The following is a 25357-nucleotide window of genomic DNA, read 5'->3' as shown; positions in this document are numbered from 1 at the left end:
ACTACATGAAGTTTCCCACAAGGGCAAAAGACAGTGACGAATTCGACTTCCCCTCGAGCGCTTATGTGCAGTGGGTGTTTTTTAAGACCTTTTAAATGTGTGTAAAGTAAGAAGGAGAAAAAAAAGACTTATTATTTTCCTTTTGCACATTTTGAGGCTCTTTGATTAGACAGCTGGCTAGCTGTGAAAGTGAGCCTGTTTGGTGTGAAAAACCAGGCATTATTCTGGGCAAATATATGCTGCGGCGCTCTTCCTTCAGTCTCAATAAGCTTTTTGGAAATGCCTCAGTGCTTTATTGTTTACTTAGAGAGGTTTATGGGCTTGCTTCTATTGCTCTTATTTCAGAAAGGGACCCAGTATGGAGCCTTGAGTAACCCCTGAAGTCAATTGCTAACTTTTGCCCTAGCTGAAAACCCGTGGACACACACAGCTGCCTTTCTGCTTCTAAACTTGGTTAGTGTTTTCAGACAGCGAGGCATTGAATGCTCATAGAGAGAACGGGGATTTCTCGTAGAGGCTGAATCATTTGTTTGTGACAGCCAAGGTCATTGCAGAGGCTCACTGGGAAAGAGCAAACCACCGTGCCTCTAGGGATTATAATGGGGGGGGGGGCACGTCACTCATGATCACCTGATTACAGAGGAGGGTTACTTTAGGCACTATAGAATGCAATAGTTGATGGACACTTTTTCCACGTGTGACAGCTGTGCGCCCTCTTCATTGACACGTTATTGTAACTCCTTTTGAAGGATCGTAGCGTTGGTACCGCCCTCTTCTTGATATACAGCTGCCATTGACACTAATTTAAAACTGACAAACCTCTGTGCCTATTTAGGCTGGGGGGCTTCATTGCACGGTGACCAAGGAACACAGAAGGGAGGATTTTTGTCGTCGCAGACCAACTTGGCAGTGTTTGAGCAGTCGGATCTCGTCAAGCTTTGTGGATAGCATGTTTTCATGTAAGATCTGACCCGGTCATTTGGACCAGTAATGGCGAGTCTGACCATGCTCTTTCGCTTTCTGTATGTGGGGTTCATGCGAGGCAGACAGCATCGCCTTACAGGGCAGTGCCCAGCTCAGGAGCAAGGTAGGTAAAATGGAGCTGAGGCTCTTGCAAGGAATCATCTTTATCCAGTCTGTTCTATGTCAACATGTGCTGCTGTCAAAAAAACAGGTCTGATGAGACTCAATCCCATCTATTACGTAATCCTAATTAGAAAAATATGAGGGTGTCTTAAAGAATAAGGGATCACTGCAACTTGTTTAGAAGTAGTTCGCAGTCTCTTTTGGAGCTGCGTTTATGAATAAGATAATGATGTTAGTGTTTGGAAACCTCCCACGAGTCTGCTTTCACAGCGCTTTAAATGGGCGGTGTTGTGAATGCTGGCAACATCGCAAAATTTTAAACTCATTAAGGTTTAGCGAAGTTTGCCCACCGTCTTCCTTAGTTTGTAAGAAAAATAAAAGATGGATTTCCCCCTGAACTTTGAACTAAAGCTTGAAATCTTTTAACCCAATTTACTCCAATTCTGTGTGCCTAAAGCCTCAAAAACGAGCTGTGTAATAATGGATATTAGGGAAGTACCTCATTAAGGTTGCTGCTGTCTCAATTGTTGCACGGCAAGCGTAAAAGCATTGTGCGTTCGGAAGAGGATTAGACATTGTCACTCAGCCCCTTTTTTAATATGTTTGGTAAGCAAATGAACGATGGTACAGGAATTAGCGGGCCGGTACAAATGATCGGCAACAAATGCTACTTAAACATAAATCTGTCCTCACTGAGCTTTCTTTATCCTCGGGGGGGGCACAGGCCATTAGTGTCGGTGCTCTAACACACACTCGTGCAGTCACGCCGGTAAATCTTGCCTGCAGTAATTGGAACATTAAGTTACACACTATGGGAGGTGAATGAGGGCAGCACCGCCTTCCCGAGCAGTCCCGGCCACTGGAGCGGTGTCGTCCCTTCCTGAAAGTGGCAGATTGACCTGCTCCTCCAAAGCCTGACTTCATCATCCCACTGGGCTCCGGTAGCAGACGGACGCTACAGCGAGGAGTGTCCCGGAGGGACCGGCAGCATGGGCTCGCTCGCGGATGGTCACAGTTGGCGATTCGCTCAGGCCGGGACGAGGCTCATCCGGCTCGCAGGTACCCCTACCACCTGCTAGCCACGTGACCTTTGAACTGATGTCTGATTCGGGAGTCTGACATCGGTGAACACAGGAGAAAAGGAAGTGGTTTGGTGAGACTGGCATTGTGGTGCACCCCCTGTGTTGTGATAGCGCTGAGAAGACAGAGGCTGTAGACATATTCAGGTGTAGCACTGGGCGCGTGTTGGTTGCTGTTTTGTAAGGGCTGGTGTTGTGGGCTAATTTCTAGACTGCACCATGTGCTATAGCAGAATCTCTGGGTTGCAGGTGGCAGTTTGGGTTGCTTGCCATCAGGATGGATCGTAGTACCCATCAGCATAGCCAGCTTAATAAATGGTTCTTTTATTTCCTTGACTCGTGTGATTGACTGAGCTGACAGAGTGATACGGATCCCGCGCAGGTACGTGTGGGGGGTTTTTATGATGCCAAGCTGGATCCAGGCCTTGCTCTGCATGCAGATGGGATGTCCCGTTCCCGAGACACTCTCTGGTGGGATACCACCAGAGCCTGTCTGGCTCAGGGTCTGTCTGGCTCAGGGTCTGGGAAGCTGAGCCCATTCTTTATCAGGATGACACCGCGGAATGAAATCGTGTCAGGAATTTTCGCTTCTGCTGCATTCACTTAATTTCTAGGGGACACGTGAGAATGTAACCCCATCTACGCCAGCCGAACCAAGCCTCCAGGGGGGAGGGGACGTCCAGACCCTGTGGAGGCCCCAGGCATGCTGTAAAACAAGAAGCAATCAGAGCTCAGGAACAAGGCCCGTAAAAGCGCGGGACAGGAGCAGGACGGGTGAGGCTGCCAGCAGAGGGGTTGGGGTAATGGGGGTGCACGGTGGAAACAGGGGGCTGGGGAACCGTAAATCACTCGAGGTACAGGCGGCATTCAGGGGCACTGATGTGTGAGAGAATTGAGCTGCATGTATGCACACACACACACACACACACACACAGAGCCTTCCTTTCTGGCAACTTTGGCCAGGGGAAAAACAACTACACCGAATGCTAATTCAGGAGAAATAAAAAGTTGTTGCAATGATGTTTTATTAGCCTTCAGGGGACGTATTGGGATTGAATCTTGAAACGTACCGGTGGAAGGATCATTCCTTCTGTCTTCTATCTGAATTTTTATTCTGTTCATACTGGTGTAACTGACATACAGCAGATTAAGTGTAGGCTTAAGATTCAAATATAATACTACAGCACAAAAGCACATTTCTCTTTATATACGTGACTCTCTCTCTCTCTCTCTCTCTCTCTCTGCTTCTGAAATATGAGCCTAATGTTTCCATGTACTTACTGTGTTAGGGATTCCATACTCTACCAAGGACAGCCCATTGTCATGTTTAACGTATCACGGTAGGCCTGGTAAATATGACACAGATATGCTTATCATTTGCAATAAGCAGAATTATATTATTAATTATTACTCCACTCTTCGGCTTCTGTTGCTTTGTTTTAGCTTAACGAGTCGGTGATGTCTCAGGCAGACTGCTGTGTCGTGTGTGCTATTTCCCTACTCGTTACCTGTTAACATGAAAGTAGCCACTGAAAGTAGCCCACGGACATTTGTTCCTCTCGTTCCGTAAGAAGCTCACAGTAGATTGATTTGGACTTGCGCAACGTGACAGGTGCTCGGCTGGGGGCTCTTGGACCTGGCCAAATCCTGCCCCCATGCTGAACCACCCTCGCCTCGCCCTTATCCATACTCACCAACACACTGAGAAAGTGGCACGGCGTTACCTCTGATGCTGCACTATATTTATACCAGTGCTAAAAAAGGAAGCATATCCTTGTGCTGGCCAACACACACACACACACATACAAAAACGTGCACGTAGACATACGGCCAGAGTTTCCATCTTAACATGATTCGTGTGGGGGCCATGCAGGGGAAAAGCATGAAGCCAGACATCCATGTTTCCTGCCTGTCATGCCAAGCTATACAGAGCTGTAGAAAGACCTTCCTCGGTGTTGTTGGCATCACCTCCACTAGATGTTAGATGTTAATCCTTTTTGTTTTGACTGATTTTTAGTAGCCAGGGTCCAGGCTTAAAATGGACCATTAAACCTAAAGCGTACCTGAATTTTATAAAAAAGAACTTGTGGTTGTTGGTGGTCAGGGGGCAAAGAGTATATAATGATTTATTTTGATTTTGAAAAAAGAAAGAACATTGTCAAAAAATGTAATCCAAAAAGTTCAAATGAACCTGCCTGTTTTTAGACTAAATTATATAATAATTATATATAATATATTATATATAATAAATATATAATAGTATATTCAATTATAACAATGTTTTAAAATAAATGTTTTAGATGTTGCAGCGTTACAGTGTTTTGGTCGGTTGTCAGTTGATCCAGTCTGCCGAACTGTAGTTCTCTTCAAGTAGGAGAAGAACGCTCCAGGCGTCTACTACGGCGCTAGCCCCGACGCGTTCCCAGCCCATCTGTAACTGAGCAGGCTGCCGGTTATGTGATCAGGTCTGTGTGCATTCTTGCGCTGCTGCCTTTAATCGTTAGCCTTTCCATTATTAGCGGTGCGGTCCTAGCTGAATATAACTTATCTATTACTTAACATATCTTATTATGAGTTTGATCTTTTGCAGTGAAATGGAGAATCTGTCCACGAGGGTATTGTCTGGTCTTGCCTGGATCGCAACATCTTGCAGGCTTTGTGTCGAAGGTGTTGGTCGCACTGAGACTACCGCGCGGGGCCGTACTGGCTGAGACGCGAAACTACTACCCCGCAGACAATTTTCACGTTGGCACTTGATCTGATTTTCAGGCCCTTGGGAGCGGATTCCACTCTCTTCGCAGTTCAGACTCTTCACTTCATACAATGACCCTCGTTACTCAGAATTCTTATCATTTAAATCCACATTATCTGACAGAAAGAGCTTGTTATCATTACCCACAGCCTCTAGAAGTGTGTTTAATAGTGGCAAAAGGGCAGCTTACCTAAGATTCTTTTTATTTACAAATCGGACTTGTATCTGTGCATTAACTAAGTTGAGTATTTAGCATTCAGTACTGACAACAGTTAGCATGACACCATGGCTTGAGATGTGCTGTTTTCTCAGCCCCCATAATGAACTGCATCTAGTATAAATTGATGCATTGGTTGTTGGTTGTGGTCGTAATACTTCGAAAGTTCTTCAGCAACGGTATTACATCAAGTGCTGTCATTCCATCATTTTATATAGCATTACACCATAATTGTGTGTGTGTGTGTGTGTGTGTGTGTGTGTGTGTGTGTGTGTGTAGCTTAGCTGTATTTCAAGGCTGTCTGACAGTTAAACCAAGGGCACATTACAGAATGCTATTGTCATTTTTTTGGTTTGGCTGTATCTCATATGGATCATGATTAAGACCCACAAGCTGTCAGGAGGTCTTGGGCTTTAAGAACGTAATGCTTGTGTTTTCTAGTTCTCTGGTGTCCTCTGGGCTCTAACTGCTAGGCTATGTTCGGTGCCTCATGATACTGCAGATCATGCCGTATATTTATGGATTCATGGTGCCCGGGCTGATCCTGCATGCCGTTTATGACCTTCGAGATGAGCCTTATCGTTTAACGTTACGCGGCGGTTTGAGATTTATGTAGTGCGCAGTCACGCACACTGGATTTAATTACCACAGGGGGTTTATTGCTCGCCTTCCATTACTGATCAAGGATCGGCCTCGTTGCATCATCATTGTGTGTGTGTATGTGGCGCTGATTCAAGAACAATCCGCATGTCGGATCCCGTTCAGCATCCCATCACGGCCTCTAATAGGCCGTTCGTGTTTGATAACAGGCAGCTGATGCCTGTTTGTTGACTTCTTCGCCGGTTTGTGTAGTGGACAGACCCATGAAGAGGAATGGAAAGACTTCCCAATGTATTGATCAATAAAGGCAACGGCTGAGGCGTTTCACAAAGGCACGTTCTTTTTGCACTGTTCCCACATTGTTGTGTTGTGTACCTTGCTGAGCAGCCTGTCCTCGGCGCTGTCAGTTGTCCTCGCGTTGCACGTTGCATAATGGAGCTCCATGAGAAGCGAGGCTATTCCGTACAGACAGCCCGGACTGAAGGGCCAAATTTAGATGACGTCAAAACAAGAATGAAGGTGGTGTGAGTGCTGAGATGAGATCATTAGTCTTCTTTTCTCTTACTCACTCACTCACACACACACACACACACACACACACACACACATCCAGGCAGCCTTTTGACTAAGCTCTCTGCAGAAACTGATAGTTTCCTCCCTGGCCAGTGGGGCCCGATGACATAATGCATTATAATGGGCAGGGATGTCTGGCTACTGCCGTCTCTCTATCGCTGAGCTAATGGAATCAATAGTGCACAGGTCTGCGCGCACTGGAAATGTCCTCTGCCCATCCCGGGGCCTCTTTACCATCAATAATACACGACCAGGAGAGGCTTGCTTATGTCTTCCCATCTCTCTTGCCCTCCATTTTGAGCGTCTCTTTGCGCGAAAGCAGTGGAAGGTGTTTGAAGGTCATTTCACCATTGACCTCGCAGCTGTTTGATAGGCAGGAGTAGTTCTAAGCCCTTTCTCTTTTTGACATGAAGGAACTGAGTGTGTAGTTATTATTGGGCAGTTATTGGTGAATAATACTAATGATTCCAAAGATACTTCTGGTGATCACTGTGATGACAATATCAGTATCGCCATATGAAGGTGGTTATAGTCAGAAGTCTTAATTTTGTTAAGTTGTTATTGTTCCTAAACATTTGTGACTGCGTTAGAGAGGCATTGCTACGTATGAGCACAAAGTCATATATGCACCTTAGAGATTTGTGATTATTAGGCCAGACCTGTCAAAAATACATCCTCTCCTAAACCAACCACCCCCCCCCCCCCCCCGCCCCCAAAAAAACAAAAAAACAAACCCAAAAAACTGGCAGATGAATATTTTTCAGACCATCTATGCTGGATGTTTTATATTAATATTCTTTTCAGTATGCACACCTAACAGTTTAAGGTGTGAGGTATTCATCTATCTATAGAATATGAGGGGGTGGGGCTTTGGTAGGCTACTTCTATTGGCCCGGGGGCAGCACCTAAAGCAAGAGCGAGGGAGTTTTCTGCTTGTCTTCTGAGATTAGCCTCATTGTGACATGTGCATAAATTATCTGCACACTCCAGTGTACAGTTGACGGCTTCCTGTACATTTAAAAAAAAAAAAAAAAAAAAAAAAAAAAGAACCTGGTTCGCTCCCTCTGTCTCTTCCTCAGGTGTTAAGATCATGCCATCTGGTGAGTGGGTGAGACAGCTGGGATCAGGACAGGGGAGGGGGTGGAGAGTCGAGGCCTATCTTCCTGGGGTGTGCGGAGCCAGGGATCATGTACTTCATCCCCGACATGTCACTAATAGAATTGAATTAAGTTTTAATGCAGAGGTTTTAAGCGTGTTACACCACTGGGGAAGCTACGTGTGTTTGTGTCTCTCTGTGTGTGTGTGTGTGTGTCTCTGTGTGTGTGTCTCTGTGTGTGTGTCTCTGTGTGTGTGTGAGAGAGAGAGTGAGAGCATATACTTTGTATTCTTCAACAATGTCTATTAGTGGAAATTCCAGACTAACAGCTTTGTCCAATCATCTGTCTCTTTATAGGGTTCAACAGAAATGAGGAACTCAGGGCTATCGAGGTGTTGCCAATTCTCAAAGAGAAAGTGGCCTTTGTATCAGGTGAGTTAACACCCCTCAGGACTGCATCATACTGTTTGTGCTGGGTCCCATCTCATCTTGGCTGTATGTCTCTTCCTTTGAGTCCTGAGCCATTACCCGTATAATATATCATGAAGCAAAGCCGGGCGTGGTGTAAAAGTCAGTGGGAGGGGCTTATTTAGAGTTAACGATGTCGTGCCCGGGTGGTCAAAAGTCTTGCCAGTCTTGCACATGACACTGGGTAGTGATCTGCTGGGCCCGAGGGGTTTGAACCGCTCAAACTCTCGCTGCACCGCGCTGTCATGTTGCGCTTCCATTACGGAGCGGCAAGCGGCAGAGCCGTCAGACGGCCTGCCATACACGAGCGCTGACTGATCTTCAGAGCTCGCCGTAACGTGACGACGGACTCAACGTTCAGAGCCACTTTCTGGAAGGGCTGACTGACTCTGCATTGCTGACCAGTTTGGGAAAAAAAGGCCTTCAAAGCAAAATTAGTTACATATATGCAAACAAATGGCCATTCCAAATAGATCACAGGGCGTTTTCTTTTTTGCAATATGAATAAACTGAGCGCAGTTTTTTTTCCCTTTCAGCCAGTAACGCTCAGCCTGAAGACGTCAGTAGTAACCGCAGTGACTGTGTATCCGCCTGCTGACCCGTGTAGCACAAGTGTTCTTTTGATCTACGGCACACTTCGTTAGGCGATAACGTGCTTCACTTTGGCCTCATTTCTTGACGTTCGTGAAGGTTAATAGGTTTTGGTTAAAAAGTGTGACTATTTTGATTCATAGAATCTTCCATCATCCTAATAATTATCCTAATAAGTATTAATTATATTTCGGTATGTTTACTGCAGTAGGTATATTAGTAGGTATTTTACTCTCATGTTTAGTTGAAAAGGCCTTTTTTTCTGGACATGTAAGGGAACGTAATCCTCCAGTAATACCAGTAATAAATCCATTATGCCAGTCTTGTGCTGTCGGCATTATTCGTTCTTTTTCTGCCTGTTTTCCTCTACACCCTTGATCTACAGAAATATGTGGTTCATATCGTATAACATTAGATTATATCGCACCCTCTGTGTAGGCGGCAGAGATAGGAGGGGTGGCCCAGTTCTCACCTTCCCGGCCAGGAGCAACCATGACAGGATAAGACAGGAGGATCTCAGACGCCTCATTGCCTACCTAGCTGGCATCCCCAGGTAAGGTACGCGCGCGCGTGCGTGCGTGTGTGTGTTTGCGTGCGTGTGTGTGTTTGCGTGCGTGTGTCTGTGTGCGTGCGTGTGTGTGTGCGCACGTGTGTGTGCGCGTGTGTGTGCGTGTGTGTGTGTGTGTGTGTGTGTGTAATTCTTTTTGTGCCAAAACTCAAAATCCGGATGAAATAGTATAAGATTGTGTGTGTTTGGAGATGTGTATGTGGATCAGAGTTAGGTTGTTACAAAGCTGTTAGATTTGTTGTTCTGTGATAGTGCAGGAGTTTGCAGGTTTCTCATCCATCACAATCACAAGTGCTGACGCCCAGGCATTCATACTGGGGAATAGTAAAAACACCTTTCCTTTATTGTAAGGGCACACACACACAAACACAGACACGCATCTTATATCAGACGAAGATTGGAAGGAGCAATCGGAAGCTTCGGTTCCATTTTGCCTACAAAATGTATGACTTTGTACAGAGCAGCCTGAGTAGTCCTTCTGTTGGCCCATGTCTCAGCCTGGGGGGACAGGGGTCCTGTTTACAGAACCATTGGCGAGGGTCAAGGACAGACTCTTGGGGCAGAGACAGACTCACAGACCCCTTGGTCTGGGACAGACCTGATTCAGGTGTCTGCTGGTCAGAGTCTGAGTTTGATGTTCTTCGAATATCTTGAAAGAGATGTGCAGGCAGTAAGAATTAGTTTATTCTCTGTCCTGTTCATAAGGGGTGTGTTGAGTAAAGTTAATTCAAAATATATAAAAAGCTTAGTATATACTCATATTGTAGGCTCTCTCTCTCTCTCACACACACACACACACACACACACACACGTACACACTTTAGTAAATATATGTGATGACAAACATACACATACAATTAAATCAATATTGCATATACATGGGATTGGTTTTGGGATACAGAGTATCTCCAACACATTCATTAACACACATGCAACATATCATTTCTTCTCATTTTCTCTTTAAAAGATGGAATGTAGGTTTTTAATGAGTGTAAGAAGTCTTGTGTGACGTGTATATGTTTAGTGCATGAGAAGACAGTGCTGCTCTGTTTCTGTCTCCCGAGCTGCACCGACTGCATGTCTGTTCTCCGCTGGGCTTCCATTGTTTCTTATGACACCGTTTTCCTGTCTCTGGCTTGTGGACACTAAGTCATTTTTAAGTCATATTTTTCTCTAGGATGTTTAATTATAACCAGATAATCCGCTATTCTGTGTTCAGTAGTTTATAAGATCCTAACTTATTAATTGAAGAAATTGCAGTGATCCCATTTTTAATGTATTCTTTTCGGTAGATTTGGTCTGTCATTTTCAGCTGCGTGCGTTTGGGGGTGTAGGGAGCGGTACTTTGAATGTCATGTTTTTATTTGATAGGTCTGAGGGGGTGTATTTGTGAGTGTTATTCAAATGTGCTGTGCGGTGACGGGAGGCTTTCTTGCTGTCACTCACTGCCTCTCTGCTTCTGTTCTCTCTCGCTGTATACCTGTGGACGTTAAAACTTTCTCATGTCCAGTACAGAATTAAAGAATGCACAATCGAGTCAGATGGGAGCTTTTTTTTAGTTTTTCCTTTGGGTTCTTTGTTTGCGCTAGTTTACCGTCGCTTTCAAAGATGTCGAGTTGGTTTGACGTTAAACTGGTTTGCGCTTGCAACCGATACTTTCACATTTTTGGATCGTTCATTTTTTTTTTTCCCCCGACGCTTTCGGTGCCCGGCGCCGTTTGTGCCGGGCTGTGTTTGAGCGCAGCGAGGAGGTGAGGAGGCATGGCTTCACGGTCATCGTGGACATGCGCGGCTCCAAGTGGGACTCCATCAAGCCCCTGCTGAAGATCCTGCAGGAGTGCTTCCCCTGCTGCATCCACGTGGCCCTCATCATCAAGCCCGACAACTTCTGGCAGAAGCAGAGGACCAACTTCGGAAGCTCCAAGTTCGAGTTTGAGGTGAGACGTGCCGAGATCGCGCCATGCTGCTCACGAGGCGATGCGTTTGGTAAAGTGCGCGGGGGGGGTTCATTTGTTCTTTTATGCTCCCCGGGAAGGATAGTAGCGCTTCGTAGTATCCAAGACAGGTAGAGAGCGGAGCTAAAATCAGAATGGAGTCTGTTGAAAAGCAAAGGACGAATGCGCTCGAGCATGAAGTGCGAACGGCTGTCTGTGCAAACCCCCCCCAAAAAACTGGAGCTGTTAAAATTAGTGTTTGACCTATTTAAGTGATGGCATTGGATGGATAGACCCACACCATGGCAGGCACTCAAGCTAAGGGGCTTCAGGCCTCCTGTGTTCTTTGAGGCTTCCCCGATGAAAGCTCATATCATAGCCCCAAATCACCATTACCCCGTAACTGTTTTGTCATGTGGTCGATAAAGCATTTACTGCCCTTTCACAGGTACAGGAGGTGATAAAATAATACCCAGTAATCTTGATCTTCTCAGCTGAACAGGTGGTGAAAACTGCTCTGCTGGCACATGTAAGGGAACTGAAAATCTTTTTCTTTGGCGGGCCACTCCCAGAGTTATGGCACGTGTGCCTTCTGTTTTCTCCGCTAATACAAAATCACCAGAATGTGTTCTGGCTTCTCTTTAGTAAAGCATCGGATGGGAAAAGGAGTTTTTTTCCTGAAGAAAGCTGGTGTTTAATCATACTATTGTAATGTAAAAAAAAAAAAAAAACAAAACAAAAGAAAGGTGATTCCTGCACATTGGCAACAGATGTGCTGGGACATGGAAAATTCCGTAATATCACCCACTGAAGGCATTTATGCACTGAACTGTTGTGCTTTTAATATTGAGGTAGGCATGTAGTAAAAGTGTACTTAAGTTATTGCTTTGTAATGTTCTTCTGGGAATCGTTTTCAGATTTTTAGTAGGAAATGCACACTAAGAATAGCTAAACGGATATCAGTATTTTTGCCATTGGATAAAGTGAAAGATAAGTTTACATGGGTGGGGAGTGTGGGCCTACCTGTGGGCTCTTGGATGGTAGGATGTTCATTCCACTTTGCCCTCCCTGTAGACCATCATGGTGTCCCTGGAGGGCCTGTCGAAGGTGGTGGACCCTTCGCAGCTGACGGCCGACTTCGACGGCAGCCTGGACTATGACCATGACGAGTGGATCGAGGTGCGGTTGGCCTTCGAGGAGTTTGCAGGTGGAGCGGCACGAGCTCTTGCCCGCCTGGAGGAGCTCCAGGGTCTGGTGGCGCCACGCGAGCTGCCCGGCGACCTGGAATCGGCTCGCCGCGCCATGGAGGAGCACGCCTCGCTGAAGAAGCGCGTCGCCAAGGCTCCGGCCGAGGAGCTAGACGCCGAGGGCCGTCGCCTGCTGCAGCGCGTGGAGAGGGGGCGGGGCGGCGACGCCCACGGCCTCTCCCCCAGGGTGTCGGCGCTGCTCGACAAGCTGCATGCCGCCCGCCAGCACCTGCACCAGGCCTGGCACGCGCGCAAGCTCCGCCTTGACCAGTGCTTCCAGCTCCGCCTCTTCGAGCAGGATGCAGAGAAGGTGGGGCCCGCAAAACGGAACGGAGTTCGGGGGTGGCTGAGTTTGTGTGATGAAACACACTAGTATGGTCCTGATTGAATGACTTGGTGCCAGTAATAATAAAAGGTAGCGTGCTAATATTAAAGGTAGAATTTCTACTGAATGATGATACCGAATGTTATGGATTTTGAGCTAATAGTGAATGGAACAGTGCAGCCTTAGAAATGGCACGCTGTCATGATCAAAGTGAGTCTAAACACACCATGGTGTGATGCCCACATCGTGGGATAACACTCAGAGTTTGACAACATGCTAGGTGTGCTAAACGCACGCTAGCTTTCTGGGTTTGTAACATGTGATCTAAATCCCCAAACCTTTTCTACTGTTACAGATCCAGGCCCAGATTAATAGAGATCAAACACAGATGCCCATATATGGAGACCGGAATACACTACGCTATGTTACATTTTATGACGAATCATGTGTCAATACATTGCGTTCCTTTCAACTGTGATAACTTAGCTTTATTGCATCAAAAGATGAAAACCTTTCTTACAGGGGTTGATCATATCATTTATATGCAAGTGATGTTTATTTTTCCCCCCACAGATCAAGGATTACTTCTTAGATAGTTTTAGAATTGCATTATTAGTAATTTCTGTGATTTTTATGCGGCCTCGAGCCTTAAAAAGGCAAGGTATATTGATGTTTACTTCTGGATCGGTGACCTTTTCGGATAGACTTGTAGGAACCTCTGTTTGTTCATAAGCAGCCCCGCCCCCCTGCAAAGCAACGCAAGTGACACAGGTCCGCCTCCAAGGGGAGCCAGGGGTGGAGTCTGTGCCTTTCTGTAGAAGTACCATAGAAGGAAAGGACGGTGCCGTGTGACACAGCACAACACATGAGCATAACATGCTTCTGAAGCGTTATGTACCCTGGTGACCTCTTGGGTCTAAAGCCTCATTATTTAGCTGCAATGTCCAAAGACGGATTCAGTAATGCCCAGAGATGGATTCCTGGTCATTTCATGGTTCCTAAGAAATCCTTTTGTTCCAGATAAGCGTATTTGTGAAGTTGTGAATAACTTTGTTCCTCCTGTATTACTTTCTACTACCAAGGAAGGGAAGGAAAGTATGGTAGCCTAGCAACCAAGATTTGTTTGAAATAGTATGCGAGAGGCAAACCACCAAACTAAGGATGGATATATGCTGTTTGTCCTGACCGATTCCATGTTGGGTTGTATCCGGAATTGGCCAGGTGTCTGATCCGACAGGATCTACTCCGGGAATGCTTTCCGCAACCGGCAGAGAGCATAGAGGGGACTTGCAGAGTCCAAGGATAGGGGGAGTGCTGTTTGCACATCCGTGAAGTGCTCTTTTCAGGACGCGCTGTTGTGACAAGGCTATTGGACTACAAAGGGGGTGTTGAGATAAGAAGGAAGGTGTTCCTGGATCGCATTTAACACCCGAGGGGAGCAAGCCTGACTTGTATGCTCTGATACGCTACCGTAATGTCATCCGTAGGACAGAAGAAATATTAAATGCTACCATTACGGATTTTTAAATGGATTTTTTGTACCAGAAGCTGTCTGACCAACAGCGACAAACAAAACTTGCGCAGAAAACTGGTTGAGGGAGCCAGACCGTATGCCCGGTACCAAACCCAATTCCAGCCCAAAGAGGGCATATGCACCCGATTCCTTACTGGGAGGCATCCCACAGGAATCGCTCCGCAGAGTGGCACACTCAAGAGCTCAGAGGAGCTGAGATGAAGGTTTTGAGGCTGGTTCAGGGAGGTGGATGTGTACATATTTGGCGGATGCAACAGATTTGATAGGACGTACATGAAAGTTTTAGTGTTTGAACATGTAAAGAGCTTTTTTGGGTTAAAAAACAATCTTTGTACTCCTCCATCTTTGCACTCTGAACGCACAACTTGACGCACTTACAGTGGATGTGTTTGATAACATCAAGGACGCACCACGTCAAAAAAGAATCACTCATTGGTCATATCGGCTGTAATAGTAAAAACGGGATGTTTTACTATTATGCAGAGATAAAAGTTGTCATGGATGTAAGACAGGATGCTAATAGTAGTAAGTGTGAAGACTTTCACAGGAATATTCAAACAGTTTGACCCCAATTGTCAACCCATATTCTACCACGGGTTCATCCAAGTATTTACTTTGGTATGTGTTGGGGGGAGGGGGGTGTAGCAGTGTGAAACAGATTTTAATGCTACATATCCCATCATGCCTCACTTTTCCTTCTTCTCCCCCAGATGTTTGACTGGATTGTCCATAATAAGGGCCTGTTCCTGACCAGCTACACAGAAATAGGGGCCAAACACCAGCACGTTCTGGAGCTGCAGACCCAGCACAACCACTTTGCTATGAACTGCATGGTAAGAGCTGTGGGGAGGGGTCGGTCGAGGCTGTACCTGGAGCCCCCCTCTCCACCCACCCCTGCAGGCATGGTCACGCACCGCCGCATCTCCCGTTTTTCGCATCGCCGTGATTTATTCGCCCCGTCCAGTCGCCGCCCCCCGCCCCCCCGTGCGGGCCGGTTCCCCGTTTACTTCCTCCAGAGAGCTGTTGCAGCTGTGAGCTCGTTGAGATGCGCGTGTCCACCACAGGAAACGCTCCCTTTGTTAGTGGCTGTCTGGATGTGCTTGTGTCTTAGTGCGACCTGGACAACAGAGCAATTCTTTTATTAGTATCATTGTATTAATAAAATTATTATTAGTATTTTTTATAGTTTTAGTATTGTTGTATTATTTGTAGCATTTCATATGTTGTCATGTGTGTTTGACACATATGAGTGCCTAACTGTTGCCTCATGCTGTTGAAGTCCTCTGATATTTGGCAGGGTAACGCATCTCCCTGAGCTGTTGCCAGGGCTACGGCACAGGATGATGCATCCCCCTTCCCCAAGGAAGTGTCAGAAGCACAGCTCTGCCCTCACGTTAGTAAGCGGGGTGATGTTCGGAGTAGTCTGATGATATTCTGATGGTGCCCCTGCTTGGGGTATTGACGATCGGTCACATGTGCCAGTCTGTTGAGATTCCCCTGGGCTTTGAGGAAAGCCTGCCCCCTGGAGGACTGTGACCCACCTGCACCCCTTTGAGCTCTTCAAGCCTCTCCCACACCCTCCGCCTCCAGCATACTGACGGCGGTTCAGTGGACCTTTTACGAGAACGCCAATGGTCGTTCCATGGCGCATTGGACGCTTGCTTGTAACCATCCCCACAGACTTTAACACTCATATCCCTGTGGCCTCGGGGATTCAAGATGCTGGGGAGGAATGCTGTAAATGTGGCGGTTGAAGTGGTCCGTGTCTGCTCAGTCACACTGTCTGGTCAGAAGCAGAGCGCTTCCACCAGTCTGCTGGGCTGGAGCTTTTACGACACAGAGGGGATCTGTAATCTGTCTTGCATCACTGTTGTTTGTTGTTTCACCATTAAATTACTAATAATATGAAAGATCCTCTGCAGATTATGTTTTTATCATTTGATATCTTATTCTTTCCTCCGGAAGTCTAATTGAAGTTCCACTGAACGTTACCTGCTAGGGAAGTTTCTTTCTGAATTATTCTAAATATAAAAATATGGAAACTATGAACGAATTGATTTGAGATCAGAGGTTGTTTTTTTTTGCCCCACACAGAAGCACCGTGTGTGTGTGTAGGAGCTACACAGGCTCCTTGCCATCCATGAGTTTCCAATCAATGTGCGAGTGGGTGGGGTTTGGGGGGAGTCCCGCCCCAGGCGTGCACGTGGGCGCTCACGGCGTAGCTGTTTGCCCAACAGATGGATGGCGCGGGGTGGGGTGGGAGCCAAGCCCGAGCTGAAGAGGTCTTGGGTTCTCGCGATGTGGTCGACCAAATGAAAACGTTTCACAGACCACCCAGACGGTAAAGCCAGGATGTCAGTGTTTCGACATATTTTTCTCATATGTCAAAACCTTCTATTCTTTATGAAATGGGTGTTACAATGTAATTCATCTGCATGTGCCTGAAATAAAGCACGGCACAAACTCTAAATCGGAGCGCTAATCCGTAAATGTATATTATATAGCGTAATCATATGGTGTCGTTTAAACCCGTTATTTTAATGATTGCGTAATTGCCCCCTTTGCGTGGGTAGTCATGATGCTGACCACCCAGCATGTTGATATTCTGTCATCAATACACAATGCACAAAAAAAAATTAAGTAAGGCCCAGGTGTCTGTCTGCAACCCTGCCAGCGTATCGATGCCAGCGTCCGTTCCATGCTAATAACATAAACGTCTTTGGCTGAACTGTCTCTAACTGGTCTTTGTTCCAGCCTCTCTCTTTAGCCAGTCATCCCTTTAGACTGCTCTGGGTTCACATGCCAATGGGGTAACGGAGGCCCTCGCTGGCGTGGCGGTCGGACGTGGGCTAATTGATCTGCGTGTGCCAAGGCAGGCCGCGCCTCCTCTGGGCAGCATTAACACCGAGCTGCAGGTGTGGGTAGTGCGCCGGGCGCCCTTACTCCTGCCAGGCCGAGCTGGGAAACTGAGCAGATGCTGCATTTTGGTGCCGGCTCATTTTCACGTAATGTGTAATGAAAAGTGCGTTATCTATATGCACACGTTCAGTCTGCAACTGTTACAGCTACTCTCCAGTGAAACTTTAGTAATGGACGTGTGTGTGTGTGTGTGTGTGTGTGAGAGAGAGAGAGAGAGAGAGAGAGAGAGAGAATGTAATCGTTTGCTTTTATCATTTCAGTCAGTTTCACTCAGGCTAATAAAATAATCACCTGGCAGGCAGTGATCTCAGCATGTTCACTTTATTGACCCTCTTCCCACAAAATTGCCTATAAGCCTGATAATTACCTCCCCAAACCCTAACCCGCACACCCACACACACACACACACACACACACACTCTCTCTCTCTCTCTCTCTCTCTCTCTCTCTCTCTCTCTCTCTCTCTCTCTCTCCCTAGTCATTAGAGTGAACAGAATTAAAAAGGCAGATTAAGTCCATCTGTGGGCTAAATGTATTGTCACTTGGGGTTCTGCATTTGTGTATTTGCAAGCTTGCTGCCTTGTTTGTTCGTGGTTAGTCCTGATTAAGGTCCTTCTACTATTATACCATGGATGAGCGTAAATGTGTTTAAGGGATTTCCACAGTTCCCACAGCATCAATGCTTTTGGAGGTTTTCTGGGAGAAATGGCAAGCCAGAAGCACCAACGAGCAGATTCTGATCCTTCACTGTTTCATGATCTCGTCTCCCACTGTCGTGCGTGCGCGCGCACACACACACACACACACACACACACACACACAGACGGACATAGGCCAGGAATTGCCACGTACCGCTAGGTAGAGCAGGAGTGCTCCTCCCTGTGTGTTTGTGTGTCCATGCACAAGAAATCATCCTGTTATTGTGGTTAGGGAGCAACAGCTGCACACAAAGGTGTGTGAGCTGTTCTGCGCGTGCACACAGGCATTTGATCTGTCCTGCACTTTCACGTTCGCCTACGTTCGGTTTAAACTCACCATGCAGGTCTGAAGAACAATAACAAACACGACTTCCTTCCCTCTGTTTCCTGCTTGTCCTGAATGGACACCATGTCAATATACTCCTCATTGTTTTTTTGTGTGATTTTTATCCTCCAAAATACCATTTCTTAAGGAAGTGATTGTAAACTGCTTATGTAAACAAAGAACCTAAGCAATTTAGAGCAGAGTGGCCAGCTTTGGCCGTCAGGGCCGACGTAACCTGTGACACCCGCTGCCATCCACAGAATGTGTACGTGAACATCAGCCGGATCATGACTGTGGGGAACCGACTCCTGGAGGGAGGACACTACGCAGCCATGGAGATCCAGCAGGTGTCCGGGCAGCTGGAGCAGGAGTGGAAGACCTTCGCTGCCGCCCTGGATGAGCGCAGCGCCCTGCTGGAGATGTCAGCCAGCTTCCACCAGAAGTCAGACCAGGTGGCGCACACACACACACACACACACACACACACACACGTGCACACACACTGGCGGATATGCAGACACACTCGCATGCATACACACACACACACACACACACACACACACACAAACACAGATACACACACCCACATTTGCATGCACACACTCATGCATGCACATACACACAAACGTGCAGACATGCACACATGCGAAAGCATACGCACACAAGCATGCAGACACATACAAATGCACACAGACGCATACAGACACATTTATGCACACGCATGTACTCCAGTGAGTAGGTTGGGACTTCGTTCGCTCATTGCCCACAGATTTAGAAAGACACGTTTATATTTATCCATATGATAAAAGAATGCAGTGCAGATACTGGCACACTAGTAGTTGGGAGCAGACGAGTGAATAGATTTGCAGTTATATGATTACCCTCAACATTCTCTAGAGTTGTGAAGAATCTGGTTAGGAGTCAAAGTACATATTCTTGTATCAGAGGCTTTTTAGTTTGCAGTTCAGCATGAATTTTTTACTGTTCGTTTACTGTGTTCAGACCAGCATACAGCTGTTTATAGCCAAGATCAGACATGAGATCAGACTTGAGAAGCTCAAACCTCTAATTAGACTTTGAGAACTTGGACTGTAGAGCCAAGGTGCACCTCGTGTGTGTGTGTCTGTGTGTCTGTGTGTCTGTGTGTGTGTGTGTATGAGAATTTGTTAGTGTATATGGGAAAGAGAACTGGTTGCTGCACAGGCCCAGATAACAAATTCCAAATGCGCCTCACGCTGGCATTTCTGGATTTAGTTTCCACGAGACATGACTTCCCGGGGCGGACTTTGGGTTGGGGAACAAGAGCAGCAGCGTTGAAAGAGCTAGAAGAGTCGCGAACCCTCCGATTGTCAGCCGCTTTGAACGGGTAACGAGTGTTGCCACAAACGTAAATAGACTGACGTGCTCTTTACTCTGCTCTCTAAGCACAACAAAACAAAACCCATTTTTGTCTAGAATGGATCTGGTCTGGTCAGCAGCATCTGAACGTCTGGGGATTGTAGCGTCTGCGCCGTTGGTTCAGCTCAGGGTTTAAGCCGTCATGCGTGTTATGTTTGCCATGGTAGGGTCTTTGTTCAGCTGTGTGGGAAATGACCATGTGACACTGGAGTAACAGGCTCCATTGACCTGTGTGTGTGTGTGTGTGTGTGTGTGTGTGTGTGTGTGTCTCCCAGTACCTGAGCAATGTGGAATCCTGGTGTAAGGCCTGTGGCGAGGGTGAACTGCCCTCTGAGCTGCAGGACTTGGAGGACACTATCCACCGTCACCAGGGCCTGTACGAGCACGTCACGGCTGCCTACTCAGAGGTACAGCCCCTCATGCCTCACGCTGTGCCGTACAAGTATGTACCGTGTGTCGGTAGCTAACACCCCACGCGACGTCTCCGCTGATGGTCCACCTCGAGCGAGTGCGACCGCCGATCCCGACGGTAGCCTTGGACAATGTGATAAAATCCTTAGTCGCAAGCGTAAAAACTGTCGCTGACTCCTGCAGGTGAGCCAAGACGGAAAAGCCCTGCTGGACAAGCTGCAACGACCTCTGACCCCGGGCAGCGCCGACTCGCTGACGGCCTCGGCCAACTACTCCAAGGCGGTGAACCACGTGCTGGACATCATCCACGAGGTCCTACACCATCAGCGGCAGCTGGAGAACATTTGGCAACACCGCAAGCTCCGCCTCCACCAGCGTCTGCAGCTCTGCGTCTTCCAGCAGGATGTCCAGCAGGTAGGCCACGCCCACTCGCGGGACCAGCCAATCAGGACGCTCATCTCCCTGTCAATCTAAGTGGGCTGAGCGCAAATGATAATGGTATGCAAGGGGGGAAAAAATGATATCGCTGCTTTTGTAGCGCTGATCGTTGAGGTCAACACTCTCCAGTCGTGGCTCAGGGAATTGTTTTTCTGTCCTCGCAGTCTGATCGTCAGTAGTCTTTGGCTAACAAACTGCCGTGCCTGAAAGACCCTGTGAGGCACTCATGTGATGAATGTTAAGTGAGTTTATTACTTATCTGCGCAAGGCAGGTTTGTGCCGCTCGGCCGAGTGGGGAATAACGAGGATCGGGGGCTTGGCGTTCCGGGACGCACCTGGCATCTAATCACTGTGCCAGCACAAAGCTTTCCCATATGAAAAATGGCCTCCATTTTAGGAGCGGCCTCCGATGTAATGATAGCCATCAGCTCTGTCTCTCTCTCACTCTGTCAGTAGTCTCACTCGTTAATGTGCTGTGCACTCCGTAAAGGGGACCGCAATTACATTCGGGGGGGGGGGGGGGGGTACCTCTGGGGTAGCGTCTGGGGAAGGAGGTCCTCAACTTGGCACTCATATTAATGCACAGACTCCAACGAACACATGGAAGAGCTCAACCCATGCGTGCCAGGTTGAGACAGATCAAAGGTGTCGTCATGATTAATGCATGAGTTTGAGATCTAAGTGTGTGTGTGTGTGTGTGTGTTTTGCACCGGTGCGCAGAGAGTTCGGAGAAAGATGAGAAATATTGAATTTTCATCCAATAGGAAAGTGTTTTTGGTCCCGTCTCTGTTTTGCTGTTTCATGAGAATAAGTTGAAAATTTCACTACTCGGTTCCCAGAGAAAAAAAAAAAAGCATCTCAATTCAGGTCTTGAGGACTTGAGTTCTTTATACATAGAAATCCTGTACAGAATGAACTGGTTTCATGTCTCATTAACAGAGATACACATTCCCACACATTCTTAGACATATTTACATAGTTAAAGCGTGTAGTAAAGAATGCACCAGTGAGAGTGCATAAAGTTCTGAGCATTTAAAACAAAACGCAAGTCCACGTCGAACACTGCACGGCGATTTCACCGTGCCTGCTGTGTGCACACGTTTTGTGGCGTGGAGCTCAGTCGCAGTCTCTCGCATTGCTCAGAAGAGCCCCCTTGTGGTTCTTCCGAGCAAGTGCAGGCGTCGACCTGAATCTTGCTTGTGAGCGTTGTTTTCCGTGGGATCAGAGGAGAGACGCTTGGGTGTCGATGGCCCCGCTGTGTTTACCCCTCTGCGGCCTAATTCATTTTTTTATGAAACATTAAACTACAGTTTTATTAAATTTACATCTGAAAATAATGTCCTCACAGTGCTTAATATATTTTTTCAGCACACATCCATAGAATATTATCATGGGTCACTTGGGGGTGTTAGAAACTTTTTTTTTTTTCTTTTTTTTTAAAAACACAAGACCATAAAAGCACAATTTGTTTTGTTTAAAAAACCTTTGAAAACCCACAGCCAGCCTCTGCTATCTGACTTTTAAAAGAAAGCTTCAAGCCAACTGTAATAAAGGACTTTTTACCCTGGCGGTTCATTCCCCAGGTCCTTGACTGGATCGAGAACCACGGCGAGGCCTTCCTGAGTAAACACACGGGTGTGGGCAAGTCACTGCACCGGGCGCGCGCCCTGCAGAAACGCCATGAGGACTTCGAAGAAGTAGCACAGGTGAGAAGGCCAAACCCGCGACCCATGACCCAACCGGCCGATCGTTTAGAGTCCATCTGTGTGTGTTTGGAAAGGAACAGAAAGCCCCGCCGACTTCAAGGGCACTGTGATGGAAGACCAAGGGCAGTTGTGAGACTTCCTCAATGACTTCCCCTAAGTGTCTAAGTCAACAGAGGGGGTTTTCTGATTACGTTGAAGATTAAGGTGGAAAATACTAGTGTGTTCCTTCAGTGGTTATAGATTCTTTCATTTGTACTTCTGTTCAGTCCTCCCCCGTGCTAGAATATCTCCCACCTGACATGAGTATCACGGAGACATCAAGACTTGGGTGTCTCACAAAAATACACCCCAAGGGTAGTGGCACACCGGAGTCTGCATGGGCAAAAAAAGACATGTTGCTTGAGGGAATTATGGGTAAAAAAGGTGAACGTTTTTGCAGCCTTTTTCTACAACTATTATGAGTTGTGTCTGTTTGCGTCGCTCTCTCTCTCTCTCTCTCTCTCTCTCTCTCTCTCTCTCTCTCTCCTCTTTCAGAACACGTACACCAACGCTGATAAGCTGCTGGAGGCGGCAGAGCAGCTAGGCCAGACGGGCGAGTGTGACCCGGAGGAGATCTACCAGGCTGCCCACCAGCTGGAGGACCACATCCAGGACTTCGTCAGGCGCGTGGAGCAACGCAAGATCCTCCTGGACATGTCCGTGTCCTTCCACACCCACGGCAAGGAGGTGAGGGGACGCCAGGAACATGCAGGGGGGACGTAGTTGTGCGCCCAGGCGGCGGAAGGCGGGGCAGACGTCGCGCTCCTGCTTCTCTGGGTTCATCCTCCACACCCTTTCAGGACTCACTGGTTACGCATCACACGTGACGCCACGTTCTTTGCTCCCTCCATATGCCACGACGTTAGCCATCTGCTAGCCGAGTACACTCCAGGCTTGGAGCAAGGTGTAGAGCTGGAAGTGTGTGTGTGTGTGTGTGTGTGAGTGTGTGTGTTATTGTGTGTGATGGAAAATCTGAGGGATTGAGTGCAGAGAGGCAGTGTGAGGCTTGCTGGAGCAGGAAGTGTTTTCTGATAGACGCGCCAGTGGTTAATCCCGTGCCAGATGCTTAATCCCGCCAACCGGCACCTTCTGCCGGGGCCGCTCACAGAACAGCAGCGCCCTCTGGAAGCCTGTAGGAATTTCCGCCCACCCTTCTGTCTGCTGAAATCTGTCTAGGCATTTATTTCAACGTGAAGAAGCAATCTCGATTAGTGACTACCGCCTTAATCTCCGAGTCTCTTTGCTCCTGGTTTTTGATGATGGTAAAATTGTTATACATTTACTAGAGACTGAAAGTCACTTCTGTACCACCGATATTTTGTATTTCTTCATTTTTTTTTCTATTGTATGCCAATAACTCAATCCACTACGTCCCGATCTACCGTCTTATTGGACGTCCCAACAGACTCCGACTAACGACACTCTGCTTCATCCAATCGCGTCGCCCGGTCCCAGGCCTGACCTCTTGTCTGATTGGTGCTTTGCCCCCTCACGCCCCTGCAGCTGTGGACGTGGTTGGAGGAGCTGCAGAAGGAGCTGCTGGATGACGTGTATGCCGAGTCGGTGGAGGCCGTGCAGGACCTGATCAAGCGTTTCGGCCAGCAGCAGCAGACCACCCTGCAGGTCACCGTCAATGTCATCAAGGAGGGGGAGGAGCTTATCCAGCAGCTCAGGTACGAGGGCGCCGAGGCGCTGCGCCTCCATCAAGGGGGCGGGATACGTGCTCACACGTACACACACACACACGCACGCACAGACATACACACACACACACACACACACACACACACACACACACACACACACACACACACACACACACACACACACACACACACACACACCAGTGGTGTGCTGTCAAGCCCTTCTATCCCTGGTTCCAAAAAATGGGAAAAAAATTAATGTATTTCATAAATGAAGTAAGATACAAAAAAATACAACCTATTCATATAGGCCATTTTACATATTCTTGGTTACTATAGGACACGTTTCTGTCTGAGAGTGGCATTTATTACAGCGTTTATTAGTAAGCCACGACTGTCTACAAACACAGCGAACTTCAAAATACTTCAGCAAGTCAACCATCCCTATCTCTAAATCCAGAACAGAAAGACGCGGTTTCTGTAAGATGGTCTGTGAGGTGTTCCTTGCTAACCGCTAGCTTCCTGCATACACACTGCTTTTGTTTTGTCAACTGTAGTTGCATGTCGAATCCAAACAATAATTTAAGTTTGCACGTAATGTACAGGCAGGGGTGATGCGCAGAAGGGGTAGCTACTCTCCGCACTGCATGTCAGTGACACACACACACACACACACACGCATTCAGGTAGTCACGTACGCACATTCACACACACACACACACTCGCGCACGTGCTCACCTCTGCGAACGTTTCGAAAGCAGGCCGGGTCTTCCACTGCTTATCCTAACAGCGCGCACACGCACGCACATGCGCGCCCTCCCGTCACATGTGACCTTTGCCCGCAGGGACTCGGCTATCTCCAGCAACAAGGCGCCTCACAACAGCTCCATGGCACACATCGAGAGCGTGCTGCAGCAGCTGGATGAGGCACAGGGGCGCATGGAGGAGCTGTTCCAGGAGCGCAAGATCAAGCTGGAGCTCTTCCTGCAGCTGCGGATCTTTGAGAGGGACGCCATCGACGTGAGTCGCCGGGAGCTTCCGTCGCGGAGGCGTTCCCACCGTCAGCCGCGTTTACGCGCGGAGCTCGTCGGCGGTCCGGCCACGCACGCTCCGTTTACATGCACGCTACACGTAATCCGATCTGGACTTGTGCGCACGTGGAGAGCACTGCTCAAGCGTGGATGTTGCCATGATGACAAGCGATGCGCAAGCCTGGTCAGAGTGAGAGTTTCCGGTCGGTGCGCTTGCGTTCCCGATTACTCCGAAATGATGGCAGACTCTGGAAAACGTACTTCACGTGTGCTTATCAAAGAAGGGGCGAGACGTCGACGTCATGTCCTGCAACATTCCGCAGGACATTTGGTCTACAGCTCGTTTAAAGCCACTGTCAGTCATTTGCTCGTATGCTTGTCTGGGCAGGTCGTCAGCGTGAGCTTTAATGGCCAGCAATCTTGCTATTTCTAAGTCTTGGAAAGACTGAAGCTTAAACTTCAGGCTTAGCAGCCCAGTTCCTGGCTCCCGCCGCTTCTTGTAAACTTGCTGCACATTCCTGTCTTTTTACGCCTTCTCGAAGTTTTCAGTTAGGAATGTAATCAGTTACATGACAGAAGGCGTATACACGGATGTTATTCTTCTGTTTAATTAAATATTCGTTTATAAGATTACCCACCTCGCTCAATCAGATAAAAACTGCATTTGGAATGGCCTAGG

General features: G+C 47.6%; 1 protein-coding gene across 9 annotated transcripts in view; it reads left to right on the top strand.

The window, feature by feature from the left end:
* The window catches only part of triob (trio Rho guanine nucleotide exchange factor b), an 83447-nt gene that overhangs the window by 17643 nt on the left and 40447 nt on the right, over positions 1-25357 (top strand). For 7 of the 9 annotated variants that reach the window (XR_014116913.1, XR_014116912.1, XR_014116911.1 and 4 more), the window contains 12 exons: positions 7761-7835; positions 8901-9015; positions 10775-10967; positions 12039-12521; positions 14781-14903; positions 18273-18464; positions 19686-19817; positions 20005-20235; positions 21843-21965; positions 22500-22691; positions 23508-23677; positions 24493-24667. Coding sequence is in view for 6 of the 9 variants with exons in the window: in XM_081696274.1 (XP_081552400.1) it covers positions 7761-7835; positions 8901-9015; positions 10775-10967; positions 12039-12521; positions 14781-14903; positions 18273-18464; positions 19686-19817; positions 20005-20235; positions 21843-21965; positions 22500-22691; positions 23508-23677; positions 24493-24667 (2204 nt within the window). In the remaining 3 variants the exon portion in view is untranslated. Of the gene's footprint in view, positions 1-846; positions 1088-1913; positions 2146-7760; positions 7836-8900; positions 9016-10774; positions 10968-12038; positions 12522-14780; positions 14904-18272; positions 18465-19685; positions 19818-20004; positions 20236-21842; positions 21966-22499; positions 22692-23507; positions 23678-24492; positions 24668-25357 lie in introns of those variants that run through there. The other 2 variants (XM_081696272.1, XM_081696273.1) reach the window with 2 other exon arrangements.

This window comes from Electrophorus electricus, chromosome 14 (genome assembly GCF_041902795.1).
Source record: "Electrophorus electricus isolate QZ-2024a chromosome 14, ASM4190279v1, whole genome shotgun sequence".
Taxonomy (NCBI): domain Eukaryota; kingdom Metazoa; phylum Chordata; class Actinopteri; order Gymnotiformes; family Gymnotidae; genus Electrophorus; species Electrophorus electricus.
The sequence above is the reverse complement of the archived record's forward strand: the minus strand, read 5'-3'. Positions and strand labels throughout refer to the sequence as shown.